General features: G+C 33.6%; 3 protein-coding genes across 7 annotated transcripts; 1 reads left to right on the forward strand and 2 right to left on the reverse strand.

The window, feature by feature from the left end:
* LOC108905864 (nucleoside diphosphate kinase 7) lies at nucleotides 1-1164 on the reverse strand. The gene has a single exon (XM_018708912.1). It carries the CDS (start codon nucleotides 1162-1164, stop codon nucleotides 1-3), a length of 1164 nt encoding a protein of 387 aa, XP_018564428.1.
* Nucleotides 1080-24074, reverse strand: LOC108905876 (protein RRNAD1-like). Its single transcript, XM_018708936.2, has 5 exons — nucleotides 24004-24074; nucleotides 23691-23931; nucleotides 20203-20770; nucleotides 6392-6809; nucleotides 1080-1167 (listed from the first exon to the last, which is right to left on the reverse strand). Exons 1-4 carry the CDS (start codon nucleotides 24072-24074, stop codon nucleotides 6424-6426), a joined length of 1266 nt encoding a protein of 421 aa, XP_018564452.2. The 3' UTR covers nucleotides 1080-1167; nucleotides 6392-6423.
* On the forward strand, nucleotides 9172-19835 carry LOC108905875 (alpha-(1,3)-fucosyltransferase C-like). 5 transcript variants are annotated; one of them, XM_018708932.1, is made up of 3 exons: nucleotides 9172-9225; nucleotides 15836-16454; nucleotides 18772-19835. In XM_018708932.1, the coding sequence occupies exons 2-3, from the start codon at nucleotides 16039-16041 to the stop codon at nucleotides 19430-19432; spliced, it is 1077 nt and encodes a 358-aa protein (XP_018564448.1). In that variant the 5' UTR covers nucleotides 9172-9225; nucleotides 15836-16038; the 3' UTR covers nucleotides 19433-19835. The 5 variants fall into 5 exon arrangements, with proteins under 5 accessions (XP_018564448.1, XP_018564450.1, XP_018564446.1 ...); XM_018708934.1 differs by lacking the exon at nucleotides 9172-9225 and adding an exon at nucleotides 9681-9703; XM_018708930.1 differs by lacking the exon at nucleotides 9172-9225 and adding an exon at nucleotides 10547-10627.
* Nucleotides 24075-25013: the final 939 nt, after the last annotated feature.

The following is a 25013-nucleotide window of genomic DNA, read 5'->3' on the forward strand; positions in this document are numbered from 1 at the left end:
TTAGTCTTTTAAAATTCTGAACAGATACTCCAAATCCACAGCCGTATCCTCAAGCAAATCTGTACAGTGCACAGCATTACTATACTTGTCACATCCAAAATTGGCCCTTAGAGAATTTGGCCTAATTTGTCTAGCTATATCCGAATCGGGCGGGCCAGCGAAGTTTCTAAATTCCTGGTGCACGTTCATTTCTTCATTTTTCCCACCAATTTCTAAAACAACACATGGGCCGTCCAGGAAACTTAAAAGAAGTGCATGGTAGTCGCTCACTATACCCTTGTAGACCTCCAAGAATTCATCGGCGTTGGCGTTACTGAGATATGTCATCTTAGCGGCTGTGATCTTGAAATGTGAATCTGTTATAAAGGAGATGATGTAGCCCAATTTCCCTTCTTGGACGGCATGGGGTTTTATGATGCAACAAGTGGTGTTCTGGAGTTTTATTGGCGTTTCGGGAGCACTCCTTTCGGAGTCCTTGGGGAAAAAGAAATTTATTTCCCTGACGGCGTCCTCTGGAGTATCCGAACCGTGGAATCCGTTTGTGGCAGGACTTTCTAAACCGTACAAGGCTACTAGGGTGTCGGGCGCTGTTTTTCTGGCTTCTTGGGGATCTGCTGGGCCCATGACTTCTTTCCATCTGGCTAGAGCGTTCTCCCCAACAAGTTCCAAAGCCACTGAAGGTCCAGAAACGATGTTTTCTAGTACAAAAGGTAGTGCAGCATCTCCTTTCTTGTGCTCGTAAAAATCCAGCGCTTCTTTCCTGGACAATTCGCACATCCTAAGCCTGGTTATGTGAAATTTTCTGTCTTGAATCTGAGTGATAATTTCACCAAGCTTATCAACGACGTTAGGTTTTAATATAGCCAAAGTGTGTTCTTTGGCCTTGCCAACAAACTTCTGTGTACGGCAATCTGCGTAATCAGTAATGGTAATTTGTCTTCCATATATCCGTATTTTGTTGCCTACGAACATATCGTCCAGACCCAGGTTGTCCATCCTGGTACGTTTCAAGTACATTCTGTTCAGTTCCCTGTCGAAAATGTCCAGAGTGTTGTCGCTGGGATAGAAATTAAGAATGAATTTTTTATGATAATATGATTGATAATCGAACCATTCCCCCAGAAAGGATAGCTTATCATTGTAGTCGAATTCTGTTTTAGCCATTACCTGAAACCAAAAAAATGTAATTGCAGTATAAACCATAAAACAGTAAAGTACTTGAAAAAGGTAAAAAATAGAAACTGTAAAATGTCAGATATAATTCATATTCATTATATTGACATAGCAAATTCGACACAAAATTATGACAGTTAAACCAACACAGTATGGTACAGTCATTTATTCTTCATATACAATATCTACAAAATTGTTTAAAATGGGTTTTTTTCACGACTGATGTAGAGATTTTCATTTTTACAAGAGTAGTAAAATATTTAAACTAATATATTATAAGTATCATAATTTTAGATCAAGTTACGCCACATTTACATCACATTTCAGCTGAATACTTTGTTGGCGTATTGTTAAACTGTATGTGGGTATTATATCTCTTTGTTTCATTTCACCCGCTTATGTACGTCCCTTTGTCAGGTCAGACTCAGGAGTTAAGCTGTTGATTTTCCCCCTTCATCAGTGGATCACATATCAAAATTAAAGCACAACTAAAAATGGAAACCGATTTCAAAGTTAATTTTCTCATGACGGGCTAATATGATTTTAGTGGCTTTAAGGTTTTCACAGCCCGTGCTGTGCTGTTTAATGTACGACGTTTTCGGATCGTTAAACTGTGGCCCAAGTACCTGATTGAAGCCAATTACAGAATTACAGCGTACTTTCCTAGCCTTAACTAGGAATCTCTGGCATGCTTTTATTCTCGGGCTAGGCGCTATCAGAACCCCCAGGCTTCCTTGAGGTTCATTTCCGTTCTTGTCGGTGCTCCTCGTACCCAAGACCACACCGTCTACTCCACTTCATAGGACTAGAGGCGTACACGACTGTACTAATGTCATCAACAACGCACACTGCGTACGTTTAGTTCTCCGGTATCGACACTATAAGACTTGTGACAAGGTAGCAAGCGGTCTCCAAGTGGGTAAAGAGCGATAGTCCCGCTCGATCCCACCCTCTTTGACGTCACTTATGCAGCCAAGGACATTGGCGCGCAAGCGGTCTTAATCGCAACGAAGCTTTTGCGAAAACACCACTGAAGAACGACGAAACGCTTGGAAGCATTTGATACGACGAGTTACAGAGGTCACTCGAAACGTCTCAGACAAAAAACACCACTGTCTGAGGAGCGGTTTTGTTCATAGCGGCCTTAGAATAATTAGAACCAAAATCAGGTTCTGACAGCGAGTCCTCCTTGCCTAGCCCGAGAATGAGGGCAGGTCAAAGATTTCTAATTAAGACTAAGGAAGTGCAATAGTAACTGGTGACGAACAGGTACATAGGCCACGGCATGATAATCCCACAAATCAACGTAATTTGAATTTTATTTCACATTTTTTTATTGTAGGGTTATTCCTCAGTAATCACGTAAGATAGGAATTTTTATTGATACAATTTCAATATTCCGTATATAGGGTGTTCAGTTATTAAGAGGCCTCACGTCACTAACATGTGCTCCAATAAAAATTAGGAGGCTCTTCTAATTTTCTGTCAAAAGTACTTACGCTGACTTTCATTATCAGGTATACCATGTACAAACAAAAAATTAGTGGCGCCCAATCTAGAAAAAAATTGATATCAATAGTAGATCATTGAAACCCAATTTTCTCTGGAATGATGGAACTTTGTATTAGTACTTTCTATGTTAAATTAGAAAAGAATAGGAGGAATGTCTGAAACTAGTTTTAACTTTTTCAACTTCAACAGTTCGTATCTCTGGAACGAAGTTTTTCTTCAGAATTTGAAACTATGATCCTATGTTTATTGAACAAATTGTTTTTCGATTCATGTCATTATCTTTTTATTAATCGAGATACACATTGTAATAATTTACGAACTTATGAGAATAGCAATAATAATAATAACACAGCAGCAATACAAATAAACAACTTCGAAACAATTTACCCTAATTTACCTAGATCCTCCATTGAAGACGCTGAAAATATTTTGAGAGAAATGTAGGACATTTCTTAGGAAAAGACTTATGGTTTCTAATATGTACCATCAGTCATCGCTGTGAAGCCTTTATTAAATGTATTGTGTTCTTTGTTCACTGATTTCTTTGTGATCACTAGACATCGGAAACTTTGTGGCGACAATCAAATAAATAAACAGTAGTAATCTATATTATTATGCTAATAAGTAGCAGCACGCGTTGTAGTAGCAGACATAGGCTCAATCTGCGGCCAAGCCGTATGCCACTCTACGCTGACAATACACAATACTAATACTGCCACAAAAAACACGTCCCATACACTCGACCAAGCAAGTCAAACTCACTCACATACGTACAAATGACAATGAAATGCACGACCAACGTCTCTCAGCCAAAAAACCGGATTTGTTCACCGGCACGTTGCTAGGCCGACAGGGCAGCCATTAGGGTGCCGCTAGATACGTATCGAATCAATTGATCGATGCGAAACTTCAAATCAGAGAATGGTGGACACTATATTTTTATGATGTAAAGAGTGCAGTTACATGAAGACAACGGTTGTCTCACTTCTTCTTTGAATAAAATTACATGAGAGAGCCCGGTCTACAGCAAACCCTGTACCGCATTGCACCCGTCCTAACATTACCGATCTCTCGTGATCGGTCAGTGATTTTAATGTCATATCTACGTTTCTTCATTTTTGTATGCTTTTATTAAACTTACACCTCAATACCCGGTATGTACTGATAACTAAAAAAAGTCGTTACTGAGTAATAAATCTTTAATTAAAAAAAGAACGTCACAAATTAATTAGCCCTCCGCGAGAAAATCGATATTAAAATTTTGATACAAAAAAAAAACATACCCAGTACAAATCTCTTACGAAACTAATAACTGTGCTTACCTACCTTATTTTTAACAACGTATAAAGTAAACTAAAATTGCGACTTAGTTCTATATTGAACAAGATACTAGCAAAAATGTATATACTTGTTTTGATCAATGTTATACTGTAGTAGGTACACAAATTGGGGGAACTCATAGACAGGTGCCTACTATAAAAACGGGACAAATGTTAAATCGATTTCTATGTAGTTAGGAATAGATAAAATTCATGCCTCATTTACAAACAATATAAAACATGTTTACCTACAAAAAATATAAGGAAAATACATATACTGTACGCGTGTAAAGTATGGAATAAATTCAGTAAAAACGAAACAAATTTTTTTTGGGAAAAATCCTCGAACAGGTCGATTTTTAATTTTAAAAATACATATTTTAGCATAAAAGTCGATTTTCAACCGTCATTTGTTTTCGAGTAATGGCGTCATCGACATTTTTTTTTAAATAGCAACTCCCTATTTTTTTTCTGAAAGATCGTTTCATTGTCGATCCGACAGTATTAAAATGTTGCCATCTTACATAGGAGTTTTCGAGTAAATGACGATTGAATGTTAGAAAACGTAAATTTTATTCATTAAAAAAAATAACAATTCCTATGTCAAGCAAATACAATTCATTAAGACTTCTACCTAAATTAAGTGTTCGACTTGCCACCCACCGACTTCTTGACAATACGCAAGTCTGTAGAAATTCTTCTTGCACATTATGAATTATTTCTGGGGGAACTCTGTGTATTTCATCTATAAAACAATTTTGGAGTTCTTCTAAATTATGTGGTCTATTAACGTACACTGGACTTTAAGTAGCCCCATAAGAAATAGTCCAGGGGTGTAAGATCTGGGGATCTCGCGGGCCATTCCATCTGTCCTCATCTGCCGATCCACCTCCTAGGAAAGCAATTGTCCAGAAAATCTCGAACAGGGCGCGCATAGTGCGGAGGTGCACCGTCTTGCTGAAACCATATGGTGTCTTCAGGAATATCAGGGTCATTATCGTTAGGAAAAATAACTGCAAGCGCTGGAACAAGGTCATTTTGTAAAAACTCTAAATATCTTTCTTCTGTAAGGGTTTCTTCAAAGAAGAAAGGTCTTACTATTCTGTTGTCAATTATTCCAGCCCACACATTTAATTTATGTGGGTATGTGTCTCTGCCATCCAATGAGGATTTTCCTCCAAAACCTACAAGTTTGACGGTTCACTGTACCATCGGCCTCGTCTGAAAAAAGTATTTGCCGATGTAAATCTCTATTTACTTGACATAAATCCATCATAATTTCACAAAAGTGTAAGCGGCGGTCGGGATCGTCTTCATTGAGTTCCTGCACAAGTTGAATTTTGTAGGGATGATATTTTTCCTACCTCAGGATACATAGCACTGTGGTCTGACTAATTTTATTGTTTAATGCAACCAATCGTGCAGTATTATGAGGATTATCTACCATACTTATCAAAATGTTCTGTTTGTGATCTTCACTAACGCTTGGACGTCCAGGTTTTGGAATATTTACAACATTGCCAGTTTCTCTAAATTTAGATTGTATCTTACTGACTGTTGATTGGCTACGGCGATCTGGATGTTTTTCATTAAATAAATCGCAAACTTAATGCTGCGTTCTAGTCTTATCTCCGCATCCGATAAGAATTAAAATTTCAATTCTTTGTGTGACAGTTAAATGCGCCATAATACTTTAAATTCAACAATAATTTTTATATCGCTTACAATACTTAGAAAGTCGGTATGACAGTGACACTTTGTAAAGATTTACACCTACGTGATCTATAAAAAACTTCAGGCATTTCGAAAAACTAAATTTGATAACGTTTTTGTTTATTTTAATTGATTTGGATTTTCCAATATTCAATCGTCATTTACTCGAAAACTTTCCTATGTAAGATGGCAACATTTTAATACTTCGACAACGAAACGATTTCAAAATCACGAAAAAAAATTGGGAGATGCTATTTAAAAAAACTGTCGATGACGCCATTACTGGAAAACAAATGAGGGTTGAAAATCGCCTTTTATGTTAAAATATGTATTTTTTAAATTAAAAATCGACCTGTTCCAGGATTTTTCCCAAAAAAAATTTGTTTCGATTTTACTGAATTTATTCTATACTTTAGGCGCATACGGTACCTATACCAGAAAAATACAATATTTATTCATTATTTTATAAAATAATTTATTGAATTTGCAGTATTACTTATGCGACTGAATCCGAATATAATGAACGTATACTATTTCTTGTTACCACATTATTTCATTTGTTGTTAATATCCCTCACGTCGAAATTCTACGTAAGCCACTGAAATGTCAATTGCAGGATGTTAATTATTATTAATACTAAAGCACAGTGCAACTGTTGTAATCCATTTACTCACCATTTAACAGATTATCAGATGTGGAAACGAATTCATGCTTTAAAAGCAACTAGAGCATAACATCTAGGTGAAATAACGTCGTCAGTCACTTTCTGAACACTGCACTCAAAACCCTTTTCCTTTAAAAATTCCACTCTGTCTAACAGAACAATATTTTCGCAAATGCTTTGTATAGACGCCTGAAGTCCTGTCAAAACTTCCACTAAGTAACAATCGTTTTTGTGCTCATTCCATTTTTTAGTCGCTTTTCTTTGGAATTCTTCATCGCCAATATTTAGTTTTTCTCCTTCTGCTGTATCGTTATATTCTAATTGATGAGTGCTTTTCAGGTTGTTCAGATAAGTTTGGAAGTCTTCCTTACTGGATGAGTTGCGATTTTTACCTGATTTTCTTTTGAGACGTTTCACTTGACAATTTTCTAAAAAAAATCAAAAACAATGTGAAATCCAAAAGTACCTATTTAAATATCTACGTATAGTCCAGACGAAATCTGTTTAAAAAAGTCGATATTTGAGTGAATCGTATATCCACGGAAATTTTTGGCTTTTTGGCTTTCAAATATCACTAGAAATGAAAAATTTTCTATGCGCATAACTTTTGGCGGCACAATATGTTAAAAAAATTCGAAAAATGTCATACTTTCTTCCTATTTAATTATGTATCTTTTCAAGAGTTGATTTTAGGCGAAAATGGAAGACGAAAAAAATTTTTGTAATATTTTTTTTTACAAAATATAACTAGTTACAAATCGAATGAAATGATTATTATTGCAAAAATCGAAAAAATGGGGTTAAAAACATTACTTTTTAGGGAATTTCTTTGGGTTCTTTAAATTGGGTATAGGACCTTCATACTTGTCCTGATTTATTAATGCAATTATCATTTCTTTTGTGATTAAAGTATAATTCAAATATTATTTATTGTTTAAAATATAAGCAAATGAGAAATTAACTCATTATATTACTAATTTTCGACATATTTTGAAAATAATTGTTGTTTAAACAAGTTTAGAATATCTAAATAAATTTGTTTTTGATCCTTGACAAGCAGTATATAAATTTATACACTTACCTCTGATACAATAAAAAAATAAAGTTGCTAATTAAAGTAAGTTTAAAGACAAATAATTATCGGATTGTTTAAAGACCAATAATTATTAACGATAGGCATTTGAAAATACGCTAATTGTTTTTCTTTAACTCGCGAGACATTGATTTAAAAAAAAATCATCAAAATCGGACCTCTAGAAGCTGAGGTATTAAAAATTTTTAAGCACGTCGCGGTTTTGAACTCGCCTATTCAATTTCGAGCAGGCCAAAGCGGCCGCCCTCTCTGCTTTCCCCATCACCACCACCCGTACGATTTTCTTGAATTTCTCACTTGCATAAATAACTTTAAACACGTTTTAAAGTAGGTTGCCAATAAAAAAAAGTATTGCAAACTTAAACCTGGTAAGTACTCGGAATACCAAAGGTATTTTTCGAAAAATTAGCCCGGATGTCTCAGTACATTTACTGTAAAATGACGGTTAACTTTGATCGGCTATAACTACGTAATTAATTGACCAAAGAAGCGTCTTTCCAAGAACTTTTAAAACCTATTTTAAAAAATTTGATTTGGTTGAATATTTAGAAAGTTATTCTAATTATTTTAAGTACAAAAATTCTAAAAATGTTTAAACAAGCGCCAGAGCTCTCCTAATTAACGGATTCGAATTTTTCAAAAAGCGTTTGAAAGTTTGAGAGCCCTTCAATATGTGATTAAATTTTCAAGTATCTAAGGGCCTGTGCAAAATTTTGAAAATTTGCACATTTTTTTCAAAATTTGGATTGCAAAATTATTATGCAAAATCTATCAAACCGATTTTGATGAAATTTGGTGTGATGATTCTACATAACATGAAGATTTCTTGAGCCACGTATGAAGGTCCTATACCCAATTTAAGGACCCCAAAAAAATTCCCTAAAAAGTAATGTTTTTGACCCCATTTTGGCGATTTTTTCGATTTTTACAATAATAATCATGATTCATTCGATTTGTAACTTGTAGTCATATTTTGTAAAAAATTTAATTACAAACATTTTTTCCTCTTCCATTTTCGTCTAAAATCAACTCTTGAAAAGATACGTAATTAAATAGGAAGAAATTATGACATTTTTCGAATTTTTTAAATATTGTGCCGCCAAAAGTTAAGCTCACGTTTTTTTTATGCGCATAGAAAAATTTTCATTTCTAGTGATATTTGAAAGCCAAAAAGCCAAAAATCTCCGTGGATATACGATTCACCCAAACCAAAACAGATACCGCCTAGTCTAGTCAAATAATATTAAAATACGCTTGGCTTAGTTTTAAGATAATTTTTTATAATTATCGTTTAATTTTGACTTGAGTCAACAACAATATAATTAAAATTATTTCTTATTCAGCACCCTTAAACGTAATTTTCTGAAAATTAAAATAGAAAGGATAAAAATAGAAAACATGAGTCATTTTATTTACTTATCTTTTCATTCATGTCAAACTCAGAGTGCAATCTTTTAAAAACTTTCAATTAATATGAGTAAGATTTATGCTTCATTAAACACTAATTTTAAAGGATTTTATAAATTGTGGTTATTCATTAATTTCTTTTAACTGAGAGTAGAGTATAATTCACTTGTTTTAAAAATTGTGCGAATTCGTTTCGAGCGTTTTGAATCTCTATTTTTAATTCATGTACACTTGCGCAATTTGTCTTGAAAAAATATTCTAAAAATATTCTCTGTATAGTATTACCTATATCGCAGACAGCTGAACAACAATCCATCAATTTGACGCAGTTTAAGGTAAATAAGGTAAGTGCAATTTATTCAATAATCTACTAAAACATACGTACTGGTTTATTTATTAATTGAAACTAATATGAAAAATATACGATGTACTGTAATATAATGTACAAGGTGGTTTTGTTGAATAAAATTTGACAGAGGTCTCGTAGAAGCATTACTGGAATTTCAAAATTTACGTAATAATAGGTGTGGATGGCCTGAACCGAACGAACAAGGAAAACTTTCTTGTATGAAAATAATACAATTTAGATGAAGTCACCTCAGTAAAATTTTGTTTCCTTAAAAAGTTCATTTGCTAAGGATTCATTATTATTATTAGTAGCAGAGTGATCCTATCTGTTTTATTAATAATAAATTACCTGTAATAGTTAAATTTTAACGAGAAAGGTTAATTAAGTAGATAACATAATGACTTGATAATGCGTTCCTTTCTTTGAAAACGGAATACACATCATTAATGAAGAAGAAAAAGTGTCTACATCGAGTAAGTCTATTATTTATTTATCTTTGTATTATTCTTAATATTCAACTTTTTATATAGCAATTGTATTTTTTTATTTGTAAAATCAAAAAAACTGTTTTTATTACTCAAAAATGTTTTTTAAGTAGGTAAATAGCTGTTTGCCTACTCTATTTATTTGCGTGCTCTAATCACACTTGCCGCCCGCGCATTGACAATAAAACACGCAACATCTAAATAAACTACGCAAATCTATGCTAGAGCTATCTCTTCATAATAAGTGACTATAATATTTTATAGTCACTGATAATTAAATAATTAATTAATAATTAAACAAAAAACATTCAAAAATATTATTTTTAAAAAGAAACATTTAAATGACAGTTGATAGTTATTTATGTCAACCTAGCCCCACTGGGCGACTAGATCATAAATTTCAGTTGTCGACCAATTGCCTAGCAGTGCAGTGCAGCAATGCGGAATTTGGTGTAATTAAATTAAAACCGTACTGCACTAGATCCCTTGACAGGCAATGATTTATTACTTTGCATCGAATATGATCCTACTATAGGTACACACATTGTGGTGCGTTTGACAATTCATATTCCCGAATTTTAACCGATTCATTTGTAACGTAACCATCTTTAGATATCTATACAGCTTTTTGACTAAATATGTACCTAGGCATTTACTACTACCTTCACTGCCATTCGAACAAAGGAGCTATAATTTAAAGTAATTAACGACTCTACAAAATCTGTAACATCTGTAACTCAAATGAGTCCCCCTCTGACTACAATAATATTATCGTTCAAAATTAATGATTGACCCTTGACATTTAATTGCCTATCCATCCCAAGTGATAAGCTGACATGTATCAGTTGGAAATAAACTTTGTTACATATGTAAGTTTACGTAGTTTACATCACTAAAAAATTAAAAATCGGAGTAAGTATTACATATACTTGTAAATTCAATATCTAGCAAATCATACGGGAATTTAATACAAGATTGATTCAAATGAAAAGGTAAACTAGTTAGGAATTGTTATGGGTAAACAATTTATTAAAATGTGTGGGCATAATATATTCATATTATTTCACACATACCCAACAGATTTTTAATACGTACTAAGTACTTAAAGTCGCACGATCTATTTTAGCGATATTCTTGTGCGCATTTATAGACATCTTTTTCTCTCTAAATCTGGTTATAAATCAACGACGGCAGTAAGTGCAAATATTTTTTTATTTTAAATACAGGGTGCCCTAGGTTTTAAACAGGATAATATAAACCTTCATATCACCGTGAATAGTAGTTCTTTTAATCTTAGAGATTCAGAATGTCGAAATTAGAAAAAAATATTTTTAAGTTACTTACTAGATATTACCGCTGTCATTCAATGTTGCTAGGCGCATGTAGCCAGCAGAGTAGTTGTTTCCCGCTATATCATCTGTTAGTAATCATTGTTAGACGTCATTTGATAAGATCGTAAGGATTTTTTTTAATATAATAAATAATTTTTAAAAAATATCATATTTTCTGAAACATCTCTGACGATATTTAATGTAACTTGAGCTACTATTTTATCTAATTAGAAGTAAAAACATGCTAATTTAACTTACGACTACGTCAAGCATTACTCAAATTCGATGAGTGCTTTCCATTACGAACTGCATTTCTAAGAAAAAAGACGTCTTGAAAAAGGAGCCGTTTTAGAACTTTTTTTATGAACTTACCACACAAATAAGTAAATTGAAAAAACTCTAAAATTAATCATTGTACAAAAACAATGCATGGAATTTTGTTGTTAAAAAACATTTTAAATGCGTAATCTATCAAAAATCCAAAACAACAATGACGTAAAAATTTTTAATTTTCTAAAACTACACCTTTTAAGAAATTCCCTGAAAACTTTCCAGGTTGCAAACTTGAAATTTAAAAAATATATACAGGGTGATTCAGAACAAAAAATTCTGGATGTACAGGGGACCCTTACAAATACAATTTTGTAAAGAAAAAATCAAAAAAGGCAGTTCGAAAATGATTTAAAAATACACTTCTGTACGGCATTGGAAACTGGTCCACTGTAAAACCTGACCTCCCACAATGCGACCGGCATGGCGGTGTGATAAAAACGGACAAAAACTTTCGCAAGGAAAGAAATATGTAAATAGAATTTTATCGCACCTATTTTATATCGGCAAATTCAATTGCTTTTGCCTTTATTAATTAATACAATTAATATGTGTTTTTAAATAATAAAATCATTTGACATACCCGATGTTACTTACAACAATTGTTCAAAATTTTATCCACCAATGTGTAAATATATTTGGGTCCGTCTTACTCAGTTTCTACGAACTAACACAAATGTTGTCTTGCTTCACCATATCACAAATGCTTCACCATAAATTAAAACGATATCCATGAACTCCGCGTTGCTATACACGCAAACTATTTTTGACACTAACTACCCATTTTTGACACTAACTACTAAAAAAACTACTGAACAAATAACAGGTAAATACTATTGCAACGATTGCAAAATCCGATTTCAGTATTCGGAGTCGCTGAGGCCGCGTGGCTCTCCACGCGCATTGCGAATGACGCTAGAGACTACAGTTGTCCAGCTATGTAGTCGTTGAATGTACTATAACTTCAATAATTTTTTTCTCGGAAACTATAAGGATTTTACAAACATTTTTTTACGATATTGACTCCATTGCTCATGCCGCATCTATTCCCAAATTTTTTTGGATAAGTTCTGAATCACCCTGTATAGATTTCAATGTATTAATATGAAATCTAACATGAAAAAAATCACTGCGATTGTGAAAGATGCTCGGAATCGTCCAGACTAATAATTAGTGAATTTGTTTATAAGGCCATAACTTGTAAACTATTCAACTTACCGATTCCAGATTTCGTGTGTTATTTAGACAGTGATAAGAAATTGAGAGGATGCGATGACAAAACGTTCTGGTAATAATAACGCAGTTTATAAAAAATGATTAATTCAAAAGTCATAAATAAACTTCTTCTGTTTATAACTGTTTAACTGTTGATCTAATCAATATCCTTTGACGCTCGAGGGCTAGTTTTGTAGGTCTTTTGAAGACGAAAAAAAGTACTTTACTGTTTTCTCGTGGAAATAAGCGAAAAACGTGAATTTACGTAAAAATTATATACAATTAGCCAGCCTGTAAACAATCTTCCCCCCATTTTTATGACTGTGGAAACTAATATGTTATTGTACATAATATTTATAGACCAGGAAAATTAGCGAAAAAAAAAGAGAAACTCGAAAAAATTCTATCCGCGATATTATTGTAAAATTGTCTAAAGGAACATAATACAAGACATCTCTCATCTTGTGAGTCAAAAAATTGTATTAGCTAACTTTTCTATTTTAACAAATAAGTGAGGAAAACAGTTTTTTCACTTTGCAGGGAAAAACCATTAATTTTAGCGAAAAGTGGCTCACAGCTTTTAAGGAATAAAATTATCTACAAAATGAGACTTGTTAAATTAAATCAGTTAATAAACAAAAAAGTTATTGCAAAAAAAACAAGAAAAGTGCCGATTTTTTAAGTTGTTTATAACTATCGCATTTATTGTTAAAATTGTATGAAACCTATGACAAGTTGAGGGTTTTGTCATACTTTAAAAGAATGCCAAAAGTGGGCGCTGTAGGTGCAATAGTTTTCGCACAATTCAATTTGTTTATAACGGAGGCGCCAAAAGTTATGAACTTTAAGTCTCTACAGGCGTTCATTTTCAACCAAACATGATTCTGAAAGCGTCATTGGAATCTTAAAGACATAATTAAGCAACCTATTTGAAAATATCACCGTTTTTTTGAGAATAACATTCTCAAATTGTGCATTAAAAAACCGTGCGTTTTTCGCTTATAAACAATTTGAATAAAATTGTTGCTATTTATGCTACCTCACCGAATATAGATGCAATTGATAGCTGGCAAAAAAATATAAATTAAAAAAAAACACCCTCTACGACCAACAGGAGCCAAGATAAGAGTATTTTTTTTAAATCGTAGCGCAATAGGCCCATTCTAATTTTAAACTTTTTCTTTCATTTTCTGATAGTATTTCACCACCTAAATATATCTTTAAAAAATTAGGTCAATAGGTTAATTCTGAATTTGTAAGACCCTTAAAAAGGGCAACACTGCGGGAGAACAGGTAATGACGTCACGATACCGGCCACTCGGCGATTAAGTCGCGAGCAGTCGGAGAGATGTGTAGATATTTGCTATACTTTTACCTATATTATAACCTATATTTTTAAGTGTATAAATAGAGAGTGTATAAGAGATATACATCAAGCCTTGTTGAAATGCATTTTTCACACAACATATTTATTATAAACATAGAATGACTTGGAATACCTAAATACATTTTCGGATTTTTCTCAATGACGTAAATGGTTCGTTTTTCTACATTGTTTTCTGCGTTCCATTTTTGTACAAATGTACCCAATGTACTAGACTCGGTACTTGTGGATGTATGTGCCAGTAGTACTTTGACTAGTATTTGAAGCAACTCAGAACACTGTTTTTCGTCATATTTGAGGTTATGTAGTAATGACATCTACTCTTTTTTAAAAAAATTCATATAATTTAAACGTACAAGGCTCCCTCTTTCGAATGCCGTTGAGTTTGCTCAAATATCTTTTTTTTTTTCGTTGAGATATCACATGTTTAAATTTCTAAATTTATCAGTTTCTTAATATGCGAAAATCTACTAAGGATCCCTTAGACGTCAAACAGTTGATTGCAGTTCAGAAACTTCATACTCAAAAACTTTCAATACATACGAACTCAAATTCACAAACTCCAAATCCACAAACCCCAAAACCACAATCCCTAAACCCACAAACCCCAATCCCACAAAACCCGAACCTACAAACTCCAAGCTTACAAACCCCAAGCCCACCAACTCCAAACCCACAAACCGTATGGGTATGAAGTTTCTGAATTGCAATCGACTGCTTGATGTCTAAGGGATCCTTAGTAGATTTTCGCATATTAAGAAATTGAGAAACTTAAAAATTTCAACATGTGATATCTCAACGAAAAAAAAGATATTTGAGGAAACTCAACGGCATTCGAAGGAGGGAGCCTTGTACTTTTAGATTCATTGTATTAGTTTTTTGAAAAAGAATAGATGGCATTACTACATAACCTCAAATATGACGAAAAACAGTGTTTTTTGCACTTTTAGGTTAGGATATCTCAAAACCTGACGATAGAGCAATTCTGCTGCCAGATTCGGATTCAGCGCACCTAAATCCTTCGGAAATATATATTCAAGTTTCTGTTTCCAAAAAAAAGTTAAATCTTGTTGGTCTGTGTTATCTTTGACTACAACGAGAACTAGAAATGGCATTTTCACATGAAGAAAAGTGAGATATACCTACATTAAAGCACCCTGAACACTAATACTATTGATGCTTCCCAAATGTAATCAATATTTAATTTATTTTAACATTGGAAATGTTTAAGGTGTAATATTAAACAGAAAAATGTTTATTTGGGAAGAATAAACTTTCAAAATGTAACAAACATTCGGTCGCGGTAACAAACATTCGGGTGCTGAGTGCAGGAGTGATCCGATTGGATGATTTTACTGTCGCTGTGTAGATTGGCTATTTTTTGTAAGACTTTGTCTCTCTATGGTTATAAATGGTCTTAGCGTTAGGGTAGGGGTTGAATTTGTTTGTAGGGGGCCATAAGTCAATATCGTGGTATTCAAAGGCAAAAAAATGAAAATTTGTAGCAATGACTTGGTAGTCGACAAGGGGGTACCTATATGGTGGAAACATACAGGATGGTGTGTTTTATGGTTTTCGAACAAAAAGGCGATTCTTAATTTTCGGCAAAATTGACATAACGCTGTATCCTTCTTTTTGCAATAAATATCGTAAAATGGTTTAAATTTCTACAGGCACCTTTTAAAATACATGCCACAGTGTTTGAACAAATACATAAATAATTTAATTTACAATACCAGTGACGTTTGTTTTGTATCGAATGTCTCTTTTACTTTTTTAAGATACAAAACGTCCATATATGTATAAGAATATTTAGAACAACCACCAACAATAACCGATTACCTAGATATCTTTTTTTAGATCAATCGCCAAGTAAACAACAAACACAAACAAAAGTGATGTCTTTAATTGAATCGCCAGGCGTGACTTTACCGGAACTAAAATCATAACAGAATGACTGCGTCGTCACTAAGTAGATAATAGACCAACAAAAGCAGCGAGATATTAAACCACCGAGGAAAATTTAGAGGAATTTAGACACAGAGGAAAGTATTCAGTAGACGATGAAAAGGAACACGGGTTTGTTCTTAGTTCTAACGACCATTTCTTGTCTACTTCTTCTACAGTATCTTTACTATACAAGTGTCTCTAGAAACGCACCTGAGAATGTAGAGTCCAAGAATATACTTTACTGGACTAAAATGTTCGATCGAGCTGATTTCTATCTAGGCTTAGGAAGTCAAATATTCGAAGGGTGTGAATTTAGTAATTGTTACGCCACAGTTAATAAGAGCTATCTACCGGTAGACCAGTTCGATGCTATTCTGTTTCACGGGAACGAATATCATTGGGAGGATCAAGGGAAACCTGAGAGTAGATCGCGACACCAGTACTACATCTACTCGAATCAGGAGTCTCCGATTTATAGTACGCAAGGGTTTGGTCCGGTCAATTTTTTCAACTGGACCATGACGTACAGGTGAGTGAAAATATGGATAGGTGTCTTTATACGAGGTTTAATTATTAAAGTAATGCTTTGGTTATACAGGGTGATTCAGTCATGTCATTAATTTTAAGGGAAGATAGGGAAAATGAGTAGAATAAGAATAAACGATTTAAAAATGTTTAAAATGCATATTTATGCAAAAAAAGGTTTATCGAGAGTGAATCTTAACCTACCGTAATATTCGGTCATTAACCTAGCTTTTAATGCGATTTTAACCACTAGTGAACGACAACAAATAAACAAAGCTTTTCACCTAGACACATAAATGAATAAGATATTATTTATTTATTAATAAAAACAAGTGTATGAGGATAATAATTGTTTTCGAATGTTAGATTATTACAATTTAGTATTTTTAATATTGTTAACGTTTTCACTATGTTTTATAATTGAATACGAGTTTTTAGTATTATGTTCAATTAATTATTCAGTTTGCACCTTATTGTGCGACTTATTGCTTTACAAAGAGTAGTATGGTACCTATAGATTTAAAACGACAGTACGGCTAAAAAAACACTCACTCATCCGTCCATAAGCACTTAGTTAATAAAATTGGGATCCGCTATGCCTTGATTTTGAAACCAATTGCAAAATTCAAGAGGAGTGGGGAAATCAGCTGTTTCGCTTCAACGTTCGAACGCTCTATAGTCCGGTGCGTGCCCTGTTGCGAAGTAAGGCGCCGAATTAACGGGAATAAGAGGTAATTTGCTTATTTTGTGAATGGTCGAGTAAAATTTCTTTTTCGATTTTCCGTTTTCCGAATATGTGGTTAAAATTAATGACATTATAACTGAATCACTCTGTATAGGCGCTATGCTAACTATTTTCACCATGTGTTACAAAAACAGTCAATGTAATTTTTTAATACAATTTTACTAAAACATTGGAAACATTTGGACAACACATACGCTCGTTTTTACATTCGTGATAATGTTAAATTAGATGTGCTTTTCGGTTATATATTAAATGATGAGATTTTCGTCTGGTACAAATATAGAATCTACCCCGTGCTACAAATTTGTGCAAGAACGGGACAAGTTTCATGTCACTTACCCCCTTCCTACATCACATATGTATACTTGCGCCTGGTATTAGTTCTGGCCGTTTGCTTTAAAATGTTATTTTTGAAAATAATAAAGTATAATCTAATAATTGTGTATACAGAAAAAGATTTTGTATATTATTTATTCACGTCAGCTATCTGGGCTAAATTTAAAAATAAAAGGTAAATAACACGCCTTTACATTTCTTCATCTTGCAAAGTAAAAAGGATCATAAGAAAACATAAATGAAATTTTGAGCATGTCATCATTTATTTATACGAATATTTCACTTTAACTGATATGCGAATATTAGATATAGGTACTTAATTTGATCAAATAATGATGTGAACAAAAATAATAATTTTAAAAAACCTGTTCCTGTCCGGAACAATTTGCATATTGGCTCTTCCTTAATGCACCAGTCTACAATTATAGTTGATTTGAAAAACCATTTTTTCACTATTAAAATATGTAATGACGTTTCTTTTTTACCTTGGTTTGTTTTTGTTTGTTTCCATAACTAGAGATCATAATATGGTGTACCTGGAACCCAGCTAAGTGGGCTCACCACTAACGAGTGATATGACGTCACAATAAGGCTTCCGTGCGTTTTCTCGTACCCCGTTTACATTATTTTGAGGGAGAAATTGTTAAATTATGATTTTTTGCATACAAAGTATGATCAATACTTTCTGAATAATAATTTAAAAAAAAGCATGTTAAATAGGCAGATAATAGACATTATCTTCTTGTTCAGTCAGATAATTTTTAAAAATATTTATTGTTCTATTATTATAAAATAGCGAAGTACGGATCACATGTATTTACTATTTTTTAATAATCAATAAACATACATATAGTACGATATTTGGACAGAGCAGAAATGATTCTTTTAATAAATAAATGTCACACATCATTTTTACGGATGAAATGTCAGAAGTAGTGATAAAATTTTATATATTCAGTTGCCAAAATTAATTAAATCTCGATGAATTCTTTTATCACAAGATAGTGAGAGAGAAAATTTGATATGTAATCATGGAACTTTTATCCTCTTTAAATATAAGTACTCCAATAAAGTTTATCCATATTAGTAGGTGGTAGAATATTGATTTATGCAAAATTTCCGTCCTCACCTAATTGATGCACCAGAACTGGATAGTATTTGTTCAAATTATATATGTATGTAGGTAGTAGTTACTATGAGGGAACTACATTCTAAACGAATCAAATAATTTCTGCTTTAGGTCAGATTCAGATATCATGCGCCCATATGGATATTACCAAAAGGCGACCACTGTCTACAAAATGCCAACCGCAGCTGATGTGCAACAAAGGCCACACAAAATAGTTTGGATGGTTTCCAATTGCAACGCTATGAGCAACAGGAACGATCTCTTCGAAAAACTCAACAAACACATTCCGATAGATGTCTACGGAACCTGCGGAAATAAATCATGCCCTAAGGAAACCTTTGACGAGTGTTACGACAGGCTAGCGACGAACTACAAATTTTACTTATCTTTCGAAAACTCGATCTGTTCAGAATACGTAACGGAGAAACTATATGCGGCACTGATGAGAGACTTTGTACCTATCGTTTATGGGGGCGCAGATTATTCAAAAATCGCACCTCCAAACTCGGTTATAGACGTTTCTAAGTTTAGTTCTATTAAGGAACTAGCTGAATTTATTAAGACTTTGGATGAAGATCCGAAAAAGTACCTTTCTTACTTCGAGTGGAAAAAAGAGTACATTGTGAAAAGAGACAATAAACTTACTCTGTGTACTTTGTGTAGGAAATTAAATGAACCCATTGTACATAAGTCTTATACAAATATTAGAAAATGGTGGAGCTATGAGATGTGTTTTCTCGATTATAAATTACCAGAGGTAATATTTACGTGAATTATTGTTTTATTCGGTACCTATTGTATTGAAATCGATAATGCGAATATAATAATTGAAATGACATTGGGATTGAACAATTTTACATTCGAAAATGCAAATAATAAATTTTATTTTTTTTTATACCGAGTAATAAGAAAGTTTTGCTAATATTTCCCCAATAAAGGTAAGTAGATAATCTAGACTTTAGTTGAAACACGTTGAAGTGTGTTATGTACATATTAAGGGTTAAAAATAATTTACTGTCCATCTGTTTCACCATTTACCATCTGTTAATAAGAAACCTTTCCGGTCATATAGCTCTCTGAATAAAATATATGTCGTTGCTTATCATCACCTACAGCCGCCAATTTTAATCCAAATCATTTGAAAAAATTCACAATACTACCTGAAAACATCTACAATAAAGCATTCACGATACTATATCTTGATCGATTATTCCTTGAAAATTCCCAAAAATCACCTATTTTCCTAACTTCTACAATGGCGTTACGCCTTAAAGCAGATATTTTGTTAGAGAATTTCTACTTATGGCTAAATAATACCTATTTCTCTTAGTGTAGGTACATAGACCAGAAAATGAATTTACTTTACTGTACACACAACCTACCAAACTTTTCATTAATCTTTTCAATTTAAACAAGAACTATTTGCAATGCTTTGTAGGAATTTGTTCAGAATATCGTCAAGGCAAACATTATTTGTCTTCTTTCTTTTTGTATTAAAATTCACACATACAAGTACAAATATTCGACTAGATGCGTACCTACCTAAATGAACAACCTCTTGAAGTATAGCTCGATACATACAACTCCTAGAGTGTCGCTCGTGATCTTCGGTAGTCATATTCTTAAAAGCCTCCATAGTCTGTTGACATGCCAGCCTCAGAAACGGTCTTGTTATAAAACACTGTGCCTTGAACTCTTTAAACATATCCTTAAATAATTGACTCGCTGGGAAGTTTCTGAAGTATTCATTCTCTTCGGTACAATTTTCCAACTGTATTCTGTGGTAGCAGCACGGCATAATTACTAGACATTTAACAAATTCCAATTTCGAGAATAAATCTAAAATGGTTATGCTCAAATCCGCACAAGCGTGGAGGCCCGCTATGCAAACGGATTTTTGGGAACCGTTTGGGAAATATTCTTCCAGTAAAGCGGCTATTTCGTTGCCTGAATTCTCATCTATATAATGTTGTGCAAACTTAACATGCCCTTTAGAGTTTGGGTAAAATTTATTCTGATTTTTGTACCCCATGTTGATGTACTGGGAAGAGCATTCTATCCCCAGAACAGAATATTTATAGTTATCATGTAAAAGATGGGAAAGGTAACCCTAAAAGTAAATATATAATTCTAGTTTCGTTATTGCTCTTTAAAATTTATATGCATAACTAATTTTAATAATCAGAAAAAAGTATGGACAATCGGTTTTATTTGCAAAATGTTAATCATAAAGTTAATTAGTATCCACAGTAACCCCTAAAAAGGTGTAAACATATTATGATGCTAAAATCTTACACCTACTACCACCAATATTATTTAAATAATACACTGGCGAGCAAAAAATTGGGGTCACATCGATAATTGTAAATAATTTTCGAAGCAATAATATTAAGGATGCCATTAAACTAGTAGCGCTAAACATTTGTTTGTAAAGACTTGTTTTCTGTCATTTAGTTTAATTTGACATAAAGGGGCACTTTGGTAAGGACGTCATTAAAATAGTGTGCAAGAGTAGTAACTTCAATTCCACATTTTGGTGCCTAGGGTTTAGTGTAGTTTATTTATGAGTAGATTTTTCTTACTGTAAAAACCTCGGTTGAAAAGTGTATTATTCATTTAATAAGCCATCGTTCCTTTGGACTTTGTTTGAATTATAGCGTTGTTAGAGGACAGTCGGGAGCAACGTGAAATAGCAAGAATTGTGGGTGTGAGCCTTTGTGGTGTACAAAGGGCATTCCAGCGCTATCAAGAGACTGGCTTGACAACCAGAAGATCAGGATCCGGGCGGAAAAGCGTTACAACCCAACGAGATTACCGTTTCTTGGTGTCCACAATTTTGCGGAGTAGAACAGCAACTGCGGTTTCAATGCGAAATCAACTTCAAGAAGTGAGAAATGTAAATGTCAGATAGAAGAAAGCTTTGTGCTGCTAGATTGTCTAGTAGAAGGATGGTATAGGTCCACCACATCAACCCTGGCATCGAAATGCAAGATTGACTTTTGACCGAAATCACCTGGCGTGGATTGCGGAAGATTGGAGCAGGATACTGTTCTCCTCAGACGAGTCGTTTTTGCTTAACTGGGTCAGACGGACGTCGACAAGTATGGAGAAGACCCGGAGAAAGATACGCTTCAGTTTGTATTGATGACATTGATGACTTCCATTTGGCAGTGGGTCAGTTATGGTTTGGGCGGGAATTTCTTCACAAGCACGTTCAGAATTAGTTTTTGCAAGGAATGGCTTTTTAACAGCTCACAGGTACATTACAGAAATTCCAAGATCATGCTATGTCTTCCTTGATTACTATGAACGAGCACAGCATTTTAATCACGATAATGCTAGGCTCATGTAGCCCGAGTTACTACAGAGTATCTGGATAAGGTCGGAATTAGGCGGTTTGATTGGACAGCTCGCAGTCCAGACATGAATCCTATCGAACATGTCTGGGATGAGTTGGGACGACGTATTCGAAGGCATAAACCAAGTCCAAGAACTGCCCAGGAGCTGAAAGAATTGATTTTGCAGGAATGAAATAACATAGACCAGAATATGATCCGTACCTTAATTGCAAGTATGTCACGTCGACTTCAAGCAGTCATTAACGCAAGAGCAAGAGGAAATACACGTTATTAGAGATTAGTTTGTTTAAATTTTTTAGTTCCATATTTTCCAGAATACCAATAAGTCAAACTTAGTTTTAAATGTAAATTTGTTGTTTTGTTAGAAAAAAATCTTAAAAATTCAATATGTTTCAAAGTCCACAATTTACTATTCACTTTCGCCAACACAACAGAATACAATAATTTACAATTGTGAAGTATGTATACGTATAAAACAAAAAATTCCGTAAAATGTTACAATAGTCAATTTTTTACTCGCCAGTGTATAATGGGATGTTGAATAAGTTCTCGCTATTTTTTCTTGAAAATTAATACTTTATTTAAAAAAATTAGTAAATAACGTGTTACTGAAAGTATTGTCCATCGCTAGGCACTACTTTTTCCCATCTTTCTGGCAGCATTTTAATTCCACGTTGAAAACACGACACGTCTTTTGAGGCTGTCTAAGAGTTTACTCATTTTTTGTCATCCTCATAAGAATGGGAGTGCTGCTTATCCAGGCAATGTGCCATCGATCGGAACGAGTGATGATCGATGGCACATTGGGATAGGACTTCCAAGTAGGTTTTTACTGGTTTTGCAACATGCAGCCGAGCGTTGTTATGCCGCAAAATCACTGCGTGTCGTGTCTCTGCTCGTATAGCGACCGTTTTTCTTCAATGCTCGGCTCAAACTCATCAATTGTAGTCGATAGCAATTTTCCGTAATGGTTTCTTTCGGTTTGAGCAGCTCATAATAAACTACACCCAGCTGATCCCACCAAATGCAGAAGCTTGGAACCATGGATATTTGACTGTGCTGACGATGTTGACGCATGGCTGGATCTACCCAACGATTTTCTACGCTTAGGATTATTATAGCGTATCCATTTTTCATCAGTCACGATACGACGCAAAAAACCTTTTCTTTTCTGCCGTTGAACTGTTCACACGTGCAGAGACGCGTTCGACGTCTCTCAGCTTCAACTCGTACTTGCTTTTTAATCATTCCTAATGCTTTCAAACGTTTCGAAACGGACGGTTATGTGATGAACTCCTAATGATTCTGCAAGTTCAGCTCTGACATCTCTTTATGAAGTACCTAATGCCACCAATCCTTTATCTTCAAACTGTTTCGGTGCGTTTGAAACGTATAAACCAGTATCTTTGCATGTTGGTTGTCAGAGTATGGTCGCCCTAAGCGTCAACAAGAATTCGATGTGCTTTAGTTGCACATTTCTTTTGAATAAAGTAATGCAGTAAAATTCCCCGGAAATATTCTTTTTTTCCGGTACGAAAATCGACATGTTTAACACTATGAAATAAAAAGTAGTTCAACTAAATGTATGCAGTTCTAGTAACGTCATCTGTTGGAAAACAGCAAGAACTTATTCAACGTCCTTATATGAAACGTTGCAACTGAAAATCTTACCAAATCTGCACCAATATCTATAACAATATCAGTGTCATTTTGTCTACAAATATTATCAATCAATGGAGCAAGTGATACAATCTCATGGAGTTTTTTTCTGCTCAACCCAGAATTATGTACCAATTTAGGATTGCACTTTTCAGAATATGTGTTAACATTTGGTTTTAGTTTTGTTATTTCACTTATCAGAGTCTTTAGATTATCAGGACAGTCTTCCTGAAATGATTGAATAAAATCAAATCAAATAAAATCAAAATTAATAAATAAAATCAGCTCCAATTTCGTTTACTATTTAGTTAATTAATTTACTTACCTTAACTTCTCCTTCCAATAAACTGTTAAGATCTTTATAAGATAGGTCTTTAAAATATAGCACCCACTCATTAGGAAAATGTTTTAAAATTCGATTAACTATAATAAAAGTATTGTGGTAGTTGTATAACCAAGAAAATGATTTTAAAAAGTTTAGGCAATCTGAAAGGTAGTCCTTTGATGAGTTATAGGTCGACGGTAAAGCCATATTCTGCAAAAAGTACGCTTGTTAGCTTGGATGATGATACATAATATATTGATTAACATTAACAGTATCTAATAATTAATTTTAGATTCGAATAAAAACAAAAATGCAGTTCAACATGAAAGTGAATCCAGTCAATTCCAACACATTTGCAATGGCTTGTAATTAGAACAAACAAATACAAAATCTGAATTGAGCTAAAGTAGTAGGCAGGAGAAAATATTCTAGATTTTGATTAAGTATTTTCCAAAGTGCATAAATATTTGAGACAGACTTAATATCAGTAGGACATGTAATTGAAAACTTTACAGCCGTTATACGTAAAACTAAAACTACATACAAATGTGTATTTTCTACTTAGGTCTAGTGCTTAGTCAAAATATGCACATTTCTTTTAACGATATTGTGTAAAACATTTAATCCAAAGGTTACATGCGCGGTACAGCATTAAATTACACCCCCAATATTTAGTCAGCAGGTTTGGAACGTACGACAGGCGAACTATTTATTAAACATTTGAATATCTATCTATCGACATATTTCGAGTGTGGGTAAGATATAACCAAACCAAAGTAATATATCATATGATATTTAGTTGTTTACTAAATATTGGGGGTATAATCCAATATTGAACTGGGTAGGTAGCCAGGAGAGCAGTAGTTTCCCACAATATGTTAATTGATAAATGCCTGATACGGCATTAGTCATAGGCTATTGACTATGTACTTTAGATAGGAACTATAACTTAACAGAAATTTTATTGTTCGATATGTTCAATTGAACCTACAAAATTATGAAACCGCGAA

Source organism: Anoplophora glabripennis, unplaced genomic scaffold, assembly GCF_000390285.2.
Source record: "Anoplophora glabripennis isolate ALB-LARVAE unplaced genomic scaffold, Agla_2.0 scaffold228, whole genome shotgun sequence".
NCBI classification, from domain to species: domain Eukaryota; kingdom Metazoa; phylum Arthropoda; class Insecta; order Coleoptera; family Cerambycidae; genus Anoplophora; species Anoplophora glabripennis.

Bases quoted from the DNA above. Each gene is read 5' to 3' on its own strand.
- LOC108905864 (XM_018708912.1), bottom strand. From the start codon at position 1,164: ATGGCTAAAACAGAATTCGACTACAATGATAAGCTATCCTTTCTGGGG.
- LOC108905875 (XM_018708932.1), top strand. From the start codon at position 16,039: ATGAAAAGGAACACGGGTTTGTTCTTAGTTCTAACGACCATTTCTTGT. The intron at 16,455-18,771 runs GTGAGTGAAAAT...TTTCTGCTTTAG, and splicing joins AACTGGACCATGACGTACAG to GTCAGATTCAGATATCATGC.
- LOC108905876 (XM_018708936.2), bottom strand. From the start codon at position 24,074: ATGAGTGGGTGCTATATTTTAAAGACCTATCTTATAAAGATCTTAACA. The intron at 20,771-23,690 runs GTAAGATTTTCA...ATTTACTTTTAG, and splicing joins TAGATATTGGTGCAGATTTG to GGTTACCTTTCCCATCTTTT. The intron at 6,810-20,202 runs GTAGGTACGCAT...GATTTTTTTTAG, and splicing joins TCAAGAGGTTGTTCATTTAG to AAAATTGTCAAGTGAAACGT.